The sequence below is a fragment of the Pundamilia nyererei genome, unplaced genomic scaffold (assembly GCF_000239375.1).
Source record: "Pundamilia nyererei isolate P.nyererei 1_Seehausen unplaced genomic scaffold, PunNye1.0 scaffold00115, whole genome shotgun sequence".
Lineage (NCBI taxonomy): Eukaryota > Metazoa > Chordata > Actinopteri > Cichliformes > Cichlidae > Pundamilia > Pundamilia nyererei.
Genome location: NW_005187516.1, coordinates 1,121,930 through 1,132,629, shown reverse-complemented (window position 1 = coordinate 1,132,629; position 10,700 = coordinate 1,121,930). Strand labels below are relative to the sequence as shown.

At 43.0% G+C, this 10,700-nt stretch overlaps 1 protein-coding gene across 2 annotated transcripts; it reads left to right on the top strand.

Moving 5' to 3' along the window:
• The first annotated feature begins 474 nt into the window (after nucleotides 1–474).
• Nucleotides 475–10,303, top strand: rgs11 (regulator of G protein signaling 11). Of its 2 annotated transcripts, XM_013913093.1 has the most exons (17): nucleotides 475–592; nucleotides 886–982; nucleotides 1,237–1,287; nucleotides 2,030–2,136; nucleotides 2,421–2,472; nucleotides 2,919–2,977; nucleotides 3,144–3,220; nucleotides 3,303–3,384; nucleotides 4,055–4,123; nucleotides 4,584–4,607; nucleotides 4,697–4,758; nucleotides 5,032–5,145; nucleotides 5,441–5,556; nucleotides 7,097–7,184; nucleotides 7,261–7,399; nucleotides 9,019–9,101; nucleotides 9,196–10,303. In XM_013913093.1, the coding sequence occupies exons 1-17, from the start codon at nucleotides 530–532 to the stop codon at nucleotides 9,323–9,325; spliced, it is 1,413 nt and encodes a 470-aa protein (XP_013768547.1). In that variant the 5' UTR covers nucleotides 475–529; the 3' UTR covers nucleotides 9,326–10,303. The 2 variants fall into 2 exon arrangements, with proteins under 2 accessions (XP_013768547.1, XP_013768548.1); XM_013913094.1 differs by lacking the exons at nucleotides 9,019–9,101; nucleotides 9,196–10,303 and adding an exon at nucleotides 8,263–8,432.
• The last annotated feature ends 397 nt before the right edge of the window (nucleotides 10,304–10,700 follow it).

The window sequence follows — 10,700 nt, the reverse complement described above, 5'->3', positions numbered from 1 at the left end:
TTTACTGCAACTGAGCTGATTTGTTTTTTTAGTTTACATTTGGACAAATCTGTTAACACTATCATTACGGACAAGTTTTGTTTAACGTACAAACACTACCTTCAAGTGTTTGTATTTGAAATCAAAAGTCTGTAAATCTTACCTTTATCCACAATGCTTACAATAAAAGTCCTTTTCTTATTTCTTCTTTTTCGACCTCTATAAGCGTCGCCGAGGTTTGCCTTAGCCGGTGTTTCTGTGTTTTCCCAAATTCATGAATGAGATCTACCTTTATCCACAAGAGAGGCAGACTCCACCTCCCTCCCTCTCTCTGTGTGTCGGTCGGTCCCTCCCTCTCCCTCTCTCTGTGTGTCGGTCGGTCCCTCTCTCTCCCTCTCTCTGTGTGTCGGTCGGTCCCTCTCTCTCCCTCTCTCTCTCTCTCTCTCTCTCCCTCTCTCTCTCTCTCTTCTCTCTCTCTCTCTCGCTCTCCCGGTAGCGCTTTGCTTTTGCACTTTGCCGTCCCGTCGAGTGATCCCAAGCATCCCGCAAGATGACCATCAACACCCTGGCTAAAGGAGGGTGTCATCGGGAGCAAATGGCATGCTTTCGAAAGGTAAGACTGCTTGATCACGTTCTCTTTGGTTGTATTTATTTATTGTCACAGAATATCCTGGAAATCCAGCGCTGAACAAATCCAACACATTTCATTAGATTAAAGAAGAAAAACAAATTAAGGTAAAATTATCATTATTATTGTTGTTGTTGTTCTTGTTGTTATTATTCGTGTAGTGGTCCAATTCTTGTTGCCCAGCTGCATGTTTACATATGTGTGTGTGTGTGTGTGTGTGTGTGTGTGTGTGTGTGTGTGTGTGTGTGTATGTGTGTGTGTGTGTGTCTCCCTTGCAGATGGAGAAAGTGATAGTGGCCATGCAGGACCCTGACATGGGCATGAAGATGAGAAACCAGAGGCTTCTTATAACTGTCATTCCACACGCCATGACAGGTGTGTGTGTGTGTGTGTGTGTGTGTGTGTGTGTGTGTGTGTGTGTGTGTGTGTGTGTGTGTGAGTATCCTCCTTGTGTCAGTACGCATTAGAATCAGTGCGCTTGGGTGGACAGGTACATTGCAGCTTGACTTTGTCCCAGCAGTCATACATAATTCAGCATTCATTTTTTTGAGAATCTCGTGTGCTTTGCCAAGATTGGAGAGGAACTTCTTTCCTCACTTCCCCTCTTGTTTCTTTCCATTCTTTTACAGGCCATGATATAATTGCCTGGTTGACACACAAATACAGAATCAGCGAGGAGGGTAGGTGTACAGATGCATACAATGTGCGCTTGATGATTGACTGTTACGTATCTGCTGTTTTTCTCCTGTCTCTGTGTGAGCGGCATGTTGTGTGTCGTTGGTGTGTTGCCAGGATATGGTGCCTGACGCGGTAGGTAGTTATTTGTGTGTGCATCGTAGGGAAGGATGTTTCCAGTAAACAGGAATGGGGTTAGCCCCTGTGGGACTGGGTCTGATTAACTCACCTGATGATCTGAGTTTGATTAGTGTGCCCAAAGAGATCTCCACCTCAGGAGATTTTCAACTAAATTAGACGTTGAGGGGGAAAAAAGTAGCCCGCTGGTCCCTTTTGCTTCCGAGCAGCAGGAAAGAAAAGAGTGGAGTCAGGCAGAGAGAGACAGAGAGAGAGTGGTAGAAGCTGATTAAAAAGCATCCCATGGCTTTTTTTGGGAGCTGTCACTCAAAAAAGTAGGGCTCTTTAACAAATGAGGAGAGACTGAAGATTGATGAGGCATTCCATCGCTGGAGCAAAGCCTTGATTTATGAGAGATGGTTGACAATGCTCGCATGTGTGATAAAGAAAAGTGCAGTGCCAACAGCTCTTTTCCAGTCACAGCTACTTAGTCAGTTCAGTCTAAAAGCTTTAGTCCTAATGAAATCAGCATCCCCTCTCAGGTGCCATCAGACATGACACGGTGATAAATAAAAAACCTGAATAACAATCTGGTGAGATGATTGAGACTTCTCCTGTGGTGTTCGACAGAGTCTCTGCACCTTGGCAACATGCTGGTGAAATATGGATACATTTACCCCCTCAAAGAGCCGAGGTGCCTTGTGTTACGGCCCGATGAGTCACCCTACCGCTTCCAGGTCAGGCCGCTCAGTATGTCCATTCTGCCTACTTTCTACAACCCTGGCCCTTCCTCCATCAATCTTTCAGTAAAACATCACCTTCTCTCTATTAGTGCCCATCTCCCATTTTCACTCTCACTCCATTAGCCCACTTCCTAATCCCTCATCCATCTGCCAGTCTGCTGCTTTTTCATCAACTGCTTCAACATCAGTTTCAGTCAAGAAAAAAAAAAATAAAAAGGAAAAAGAAAAATGTTGCTTTTAGTTAGTTAGTTTTTTTTGTTTGTTTGTGTTTTTTACAGACTCCTTATTTCTGGACTAGTACCAGGTGGCCCGCGTCAGAGCTGGACTATGGTAAGAAAAAACTCTAAATATACATGTGATCTCCGAGGGACGATGTCCACTTCCCAGTGGACATGTCATATATAAAACATTATATAATCATGATTACGAACATGTAAGCTCTTTTTTACATATATCCTACGATTCCTGTCTTTTTCACTCTTTTTAAAAATTATTTATATGAAACACTTTGCGAAAAAATCCTACACGACTAAGAGTTTTTATACTTTAGTGGTTTATACATTCACCTGACACATAAGAGAACCCCAGTTTGAGACCAGGAGGAAAAAAAAATCCCAAATCAAATATGCGGAGCTACCTGCTGTGAAGACCCATGTGAATAAGTGAGCAGCTGAAGGCAGAAAGGAGCCTTTATAACATCTAATAAACACAGGTGCAGGTCTTTGGACCTCTGATTTCACCTCTTTCTCTTTGTTTTCTTTCTTATATCCCAACAGCAATCTATCTGGCTAAAAAGAATATAAGAAAACAAGGCGAACTGATGGAATATGAGAAGGTGAGGAAATCATGTGGGTATGCATGTCTGTGCATCTAAATGACAGAGAAAGTGTGTTTGTGTGTGTTTGTTTGTGTTATGAAATATGCACCAGGAAAATTTGGGCCAAGAAGTCTGTGTCATCATTCCTCCTCCTCTCCTCCCTCTTTTCCTTTTCCTTTTTTAGGAAAGGTACAGTCTGTTGCACAAGAGGATCAACCACACCTGGGACTTTGTTGTGATGCAAGCCAGAGAGCAACTCAGGTGCACTTTGTCGCAAACATGCACGCACACACACACGTGCGTTTACCAGCGTGCACGAACTAACCTTGTGATTTATGTTCAGAGCGTCCAAACAGAGGCGGAAGGCTGACCGCATTGTTCTGGAGTGTCAGGAGCAGGCTTACTGGCTCATCAACAGACCGCCGGTACGCTCAACAACACTGTACTGTATTCAACTGTACTGTGCTGTACATGCTATGCTACAGCACAACTACATGATCATCTCTATACTTGGCAACTATTAAAGCTGTATCCCAGCATAAAAGCAGACAGCAGTCCCACTAAAGTTCACCCACAGTCCCTTTTCCCTTCTGCATGAAATATTCAACCTATCCGGTAAGAGCCTCAGTTGACATAGAGAGAGTGAGAGCAACAGAGGGACAAACAAAGAGAGCAAGAAAAACATCATCATCATATTCCACATCTTTTTCTTAGATAGAGGCAGGCAGGCAGAGAGAAGTACCAAAGGGGAAGGAAAAAGCGTTCACGTGCGTGTGCATGCCGCGGGAAAGAGGGGAGGGGAAGATGAAAGGGGTAATGGGAGGCGGGTGAATAAGAGGACAAGGGTTTTGGAGGAGGGACTCCATCCTGTCTCGACCTTATGAATTAGGGACGAGGGCTTGGAGAAAAAGAAAGAAACCTGGGACTAAAAGTCAGAGCTAGTGGAGTGGAAACTTCTAGGGAGGCTAAGTGCTCGCTCACATACATCTCATCAGACGCACACCCACACACACAGATATTGTATAGACACATGCATCAAATACACTGTACTTAGATTTTACTATGTTATTTTTTGTTTTTCTTCTTTTTTTACAGCCTGGGGTTAATAATGTGTTGGACACAGGCTTGGAGCGACCAAATAACTTCAGCTGCAGAGTCACACTGGTCAGCGACTTCATTGTATTTCTCTACTTCCTGCTTTAAAAAAAAATGCATTAACGATATAACTTTTCACTCCGTGTTTAATCGCCTCCTTTTGTTCTTTCTTGCCACTGGGATCGTTTGAAAGTAAGTTTACCGCAGACCCGCAGTGTATTAGGAATGAATATAATGATGATGATTGTAAATCAAGGTTAAAAAGTTGAGGACCTGAGATGACAGGGTAGAGTCAGTCGCGTCTGTCGTCCCAAATGGGAAATCTAATTCAGTATGTTAGTCTGTAATCTCATACTAGGCTGTCATTGTTTGTAAAATTATATATTTAATGCTACTGTTTGTGTGTCTGTGACACATTTGGTCACAAGGCAGCTATCCTCAAATGTATATGTTTCTATAACTGTAACATACATAAAGGTTTAATGTGTGACCTCACACGATGACCCTGTGTTACTCTTTACAGAACTAGAACAGTGACTACTACAAAAGAGAGGTAAGTACAGCGCGTAATTTAGATGCCATCAGATTAAGTACGAGTGTATAGAGCACATAAAAGGTTCTTCCTCCTGCCTTTGTTTACAGATTGAAGCCTGTAGAAAGGCTCTTGGAAGAAACCGTGTAAAATCATCCATCTGCCTAGAAGGGTATGTGTCAGTTTGCTAAAGGCTCACATGCAGACACGCACAGATACACACATAATAGACGTCTGATTGCCCGGGTCAAACTCGGCGTCTTCTAGTACGCACACACATGCACATAAAGCTTAGCGCTCCCTCTAGAAGAGCCACTAATGGATGCTTCCCGGGGCGAGTTGGAATTAGTGGCCATTAACTCTTATGATCTGCAGGACTAATACAATAATACCGTGTGTGTGTGTGTGTGCGCGCATGCCACTGTACTTGTGCGTGGATGTGCAGTTTTCTGAAATACAGCGAGCAGTACCTGAACCACGATCCCATTATGCAAGGCTGCCTGCCCAGTAACCCCTGGATCTCTGATGACACCGCGCACTGGACGATGAACGCAGAAATGTGAGACAATGCAGAGATTATAACCAGTCCACACAGTACAGTACTCCACACGTTCAAGACTTCATCGAGTCATGTAGCAGTAGCGTGTTAGATCATATATATTTTCTCACAGTTGAAGTACTGAACTTATCATGCTTTTCCTTATTTTACACTAAGACACTTTACACTTATTTAACACTAAGTAGTAATTGAGACTATGAAAGCGCTACAGAAACATCAGCGTGTTACATTACAAATGAGCTCAGCATCCTACATCCAGCGTAACATTTCTGCTTTTTGTGCGTTTCTTGAGCAGAGTGCCGGTCCCGACGCGTCTACGAGTAGAACGCTGGAGCTTCAGCTTCATGGAGCTCCTCAACGATGCCATGGGGAGGAGGGAGTTCATGACCTACCTGGAGAAGGAATTCAGTGGTGAGAAACAGGAGCGAGGGAACCGATTACAAATATGGAGCATTCAGCTTTGAATACTGGAGGATAAAAAAACAAAATGCACTTGTTATACCATTCATATTATTATGTTCACTATCACTGTTGTGGTCCATAATTTCTTAGACAAAGATACGGACTTTGTAGTTTGTTTCCCCTCTGTGCACCACCATGGTGAATTTAAAATGAAACACTCAATAGTGAGTGAAGTGTAGACTTTCAGCTTTAATTCAAGGAGTTCAACAAAAATTATTTTTAAACATTAGCCCTCATTTTCAGAGGCTCAAAATAATTTGTACGAACAAAACTAATTGTAAATATGAGGATTGTTTTTGTAGGGCGGCACGGTGGTGCGGTGATTAGCACTGTCCACCATCAGGCCAGGGCCTTTCTGTGTGGAGTTGTTGTGGGTGTTCTTCCTGTGTTTGCGTGGGTTCTCTCCTGGTACTCGGGCTTCCTCCCACAGTCCAAAGACATGCAGTTAGTGGGGTTTGGTTCATAGGTGTGAATGGTTGTCTCTCTCTATGAGTTAGCCCTGCGACAGACTGGCGACCTGTCCAGGGTGCACTCTGCCTCTGGCACTGCGGTAGCTGGGTTGGGCTCCAGCTCCTCTGTGGCCCTGACAAAGATAAGTAGAAGAGAATAGACGGATTGTTTTTATTACATGGATTTAGTCAGTGACCACCTGAAGTCTTGAACCCATGGACATCATTAAATGCTGTCTGAGCAATGAAGACCTGGCACTTTGGTGGTTTGCAGAGGCAAAACTGCAAAACTTTGTGTCTGCATAGCTATGTTTAAAGTGATCCATGACCCATTTTCCCAGTAAAGCAGGTCTGAATGTCTGTATCCACCTGCACTTTCAGTTCATGTTTGCATCAATACAACACAATGTTGGCAGGCACCAGAGGTGTCCTCCCATACCCTGTCTTCAGCCACGTCCCTGTCGAGGCTGAAACTGCAGCTGGAAATGAGCATAACAGGTGTAAAATATGCGTGAAATACGAGGAATATAGTATAGATTGTTACAATATTACACATGGAAAATCTATTTAATTGTTTTTCACATCAGCTTTATTCCGAATTTGATTATCTCTCCTAATGATATTTTCCAGTCCCGGCGGTGAGAGGTGGAAAAGACGAGACAGTGGAAAAAGAGATTCAATATATTTATGTGTCCTGTATAAACACCAGAGACGTGGGCTGAAGCGCTGCGCAGCAATCAATTAAAACAATCTTTTAAATCATTAGAAGAAGAATTCAAATACAGAAGAGGTCACAAACAGATGTGGCAAAGTTAGAAGGTAGACGAATGGAGGAGAGGAAGGGCCACATTTAAGAGTGAGATGTGGAGAAGAGGGAGGCATGAGCAAAACACAGGAGAGGGATTTGCTCACCCATGCATGCGTACAGTAGGAACTCTTTCCACAGCTATAAAAAGGCTCTTGCCGTGTGTCACATTTTCCTGCATCAGTGTTGTTTTACCACACACGCAGCTCCTCACCGTGTGTCTCTCCGCTCTCAGCGGAGAACCTGTATTTCTGGCAGGCGTGTGAGGATATCAGACATGGAGAAAGCTCCAAAATCGTAGAGAAAGTGGAGGACATCTACAAGTAAGTGGACAGCCATGTCACACATGCATGTGTTACATATTCATAAGATGAGCACCTCATCTTTTATGTAACCCAGGAATTTCCTGGCTCCTGGAGCGGCCCGCTGGGTCAACATCGACAGCAAGACAATGGATAAAACCTTAGAGGGGATCAAACGGCCGCACCGCTTTGTCATGGACGACGCGCAGATGCACATTTACTTCCTCATGAAGAAGGTCTGACCTCTGACTCACCCACCCACACACTGTACCTTTATGTAACAGCACTTACCATCAACCATAAAAAATGCATTATAAGCAAGCGCAAGCCATGAATATGGAACACAGATCCTTCTTATACTTTTTCACCTGACGTGGCTTTTCTGTATTTATTAAACGGGATCTCTCTCCTTTGTCCCACAAATTATAATAAAATTATGCAACGTTATGAAGTCATGTGCAAAAGTCTTGAACCATTTCTTTATACTTTGCTTCTAAGAAGCCAGACTCTTGTCATTTTTTTAAAGTGGTCTTCATCAATTGCTCTTCTAGGCTTTCTGAAGGTCTTGCAGGGGTTTTCTTTGGACATTGGCTTGCTTCTTACTTATTTTCAATCTAGTCCTTGTACCTGACCATTTTCTGAGAAATGTTGTTTGTTTGTTAAGCTGCTTCACACTGACCTGTGAATCACTCAAGCATCACAAAGGCAATTTCTCAAGCGACGAACCAGTGTTTATACACATGACAGACAACTTAGCAAAGAACCTGTTTTAAATTGGTCTAAACTGTTGCATCTACAGCAGATGAACAGTATGTGAAAGCCATGCCCCTGAGGAGTAGGAAAAAAGTCCAGCAAAGACCCAACACCGGATCCGAGAGATGCATCTGGCCATGTAGTCGATCATTTACTATGCACTGAAGCCTTTTCAGCACAAGCCTGGCTGTCAATAAGCCTCAAAAGGCCGAGCTTTGCTAAATGACACACAAACTGAACTAAAAATCAGTGAAAACTTCATTTTCAAATACTTTTATGCACAAATTTTGATTCACCTTACAATACCACTGGAAAGCAGCTAATTGGCAATGACTTTGTTTTTCAGCGTGACAATGATCCCAAATGCAGCAAAATTACACTTGCATAGTAAAACACAAGCTGTATAACAGTATCAGGCATGGACTGGCCTCCCCAAAGTTCAGACGGTGTTGGAGATTAAAGGTGGGCATACCAAAGAACGACTTTCAAGCTTGTTAGAATTGTCTGTTTTCTGCCTTACATACTATATCACCTACTTATATTAGCAAAATATAAAAAAAATAGGGGTGGCTCAAGATATTTGCACATTACTGTATGCACAGTCTGTTTTTTAGATTGTAATGGTGCTTTGAGGTGAGTCCTGCTTTACAGGAATACAGCTTGGGAAAAAAGCTCATTTGCTTCCTTGTCAGACGAGAGGATCAATATCAGTTTCTTACCAGTGAGCTTTAGAAGTGCTGCTTCACCTTTGGTCAGAGCCAAGCTGTTTCAGTGTGTATTTAGTATTTATGCCAAGCTAAGCTGGATACCTCTTTGCTCTGGCTTCATATTGCATGACATATGAGAGTGTATTGATCTTTCCTTCTTACCCTCAGCAGGAAAGTAAATTAACGCATTAAAAAGAAGCCAGAAAGCAATTTTTGTTTTTCTACCTTTTGCTCTCCAAATCTTTGGTTGGGTACAATAAATGTGTGACTTGCCTTTTCCTGTTTCTGAACAGCAGATTTAAACAAAAAACATACTTTTTTGACTCATGTGGAAGTCCATCTTTTCTTTCCCATGAGCTAAAAGCTTCTTTTTGTGTATGTGTGTCTGTTTCCAGGACTCCTATCCAAGGTATCTCAAGTCTGACCTGTACAAGAACATGCTGGCCAAAGCCATCGTCCCCCAGGAAACCAAGAAAAGGTGACATTTTTATACTCATCCTACTTTTTTTCCCCTCTATCCATATTTAAGCATGCATTTAATGAGCGCATTTTCCTTTTCTCCTTCCCGTCAGTGTGTTCCCCTTCATGAGACGCCAGAGGCACTCTAGCCCCTCCCCTGCTCAGACTGCCACCCAGGCAGGAGAGGAAGAAGGCCTTGCCAAGGGGGCAGGTGCCAACTCTGCAGCTGGCTCGCATTTCTGATCCAGGCCAAAAAAAAGAACCCAAAAAAGAGAGAAAGACTCGGTCGCTTTACTCTCTGTTGTCTGAGTTTTTTCTTTAAAGTCAAACAGAGCTTCTCGTACGCTGCAGTAACATCACTAGAGCTTTGAGAAACAGGTGTCATGGCACACCTGAGCAGCATGCCACTGAAGGACAACCAGTGAACCACAGAGAAGAGCTTTTTCTACACCCTTTATTGTTGCATCCTCATCCCATCACAGTGTGCTGAATAGTTTTTCCTATGATCCCCTTATCATGTGTTCTTTTTCTATAGGATCCTGAGCCGGTTTAGGTAAAGGCGTCGGTAACATGATATTTCTTCAGAGATCTGCCTCAGTGTGACTGTGATTGTTGGGCAGTTTGCTTGTGCAGTTGGAGCTGCACATTGTGTTTGTCGTTGCGCTTCACTTTTCTCAAGCATGCTCTCAACTCAATAAAACGTCACAACAGCAGTTAGTGTGGTGCTCCAGCCTCAGCCCTGCATGCTGTGAGTACCTGTGAGTGTGTGGATCAGCGACCAGGTTTTAGAGCACCTTTTCCTTCCTCTCTTTCTACCACACACTGCTAATCGATTTCATGGTTTAAGTTTTTAAATCCCCAGAAAAAGTAAAGTAAGAAAATAAATAAACAAATGTTCCCACTGAAATTTGTACCTTCGGTCATTTAACCCTTCCTATGGCTACCTGCAGGAGCTCTAAAAGGCTCATTATTTGCATTATTTATTGTAACACTTCTGTTGCTTCTACTTCCTTATAATAATAACTGTTCTGTGCTGGCTCCCTCTACTGGCTGCATGTGACCAAAGCAACATGTTTTCAAGTTTCCTGGAAAAACTACAGCCTGTGATCCTTTGTGGCAGGTGTGATCCCTGAGCTGTGAGCACCCTTTTCCTTCTCAGCACATTTTATCTGAAGTCTGAAGATGTGACAGTAATGTGTAAAATAAAATCTACACCTTAAGACCCTGAAAACAATCGTAGTCTGACTCAGGCTGACTCCAATCACCTTCAGGCCAGTCTGCACTGATGAGTGGAACTAGTCTGATATACAGGACTCAACTCGGCTTGATGCCAAATGCTTGCATTTCAAGCACTGAAGCTATTTTGTGGTTATTATTGGGTTTTGCACATTTATCAAGGTTAATCAATTTAGTATTGCAGATTGGATGCAGTTGCCTAGTTCGGCTACAGACTGATAGACTGGCTTTGTCTCATTACCGTCTCAATGCACCAAAAGACGCCAACTAACTGTAAGTGGTCACCGACCTGGTCCCCAACTCTGAAGGAACCATTTCATGGGCAACAAAATCACAAACACACAGTTGCAATAATTTTCTGTTGTGCATAACCAAGGTTATC

Bases quoted from the DNA above. Each gene is read 5' to 3' on its own strand.
- rgs11 (XM_013913093.1), top strand. From the start codon at position 530: ATGACCATCAACACCCTGGCTAAAGGAGGGTGTCATCGGGAGCAAATG. The intron at 5,146-5,440 runs GTGAGACAATGC...TTTCTTGAGCAG, and splicing joins TGGACGATGAACGCAGAAAT to AGTGCCGGTCCCGACGCGTC. The intron at 9,102-9,195 runs GTGACATTTTTA...CCTTCCCGTCAG, and splicing joins CCCCAGGAAACCAAGAAAAG to TGTGTTCCCCTTCATGAGAC.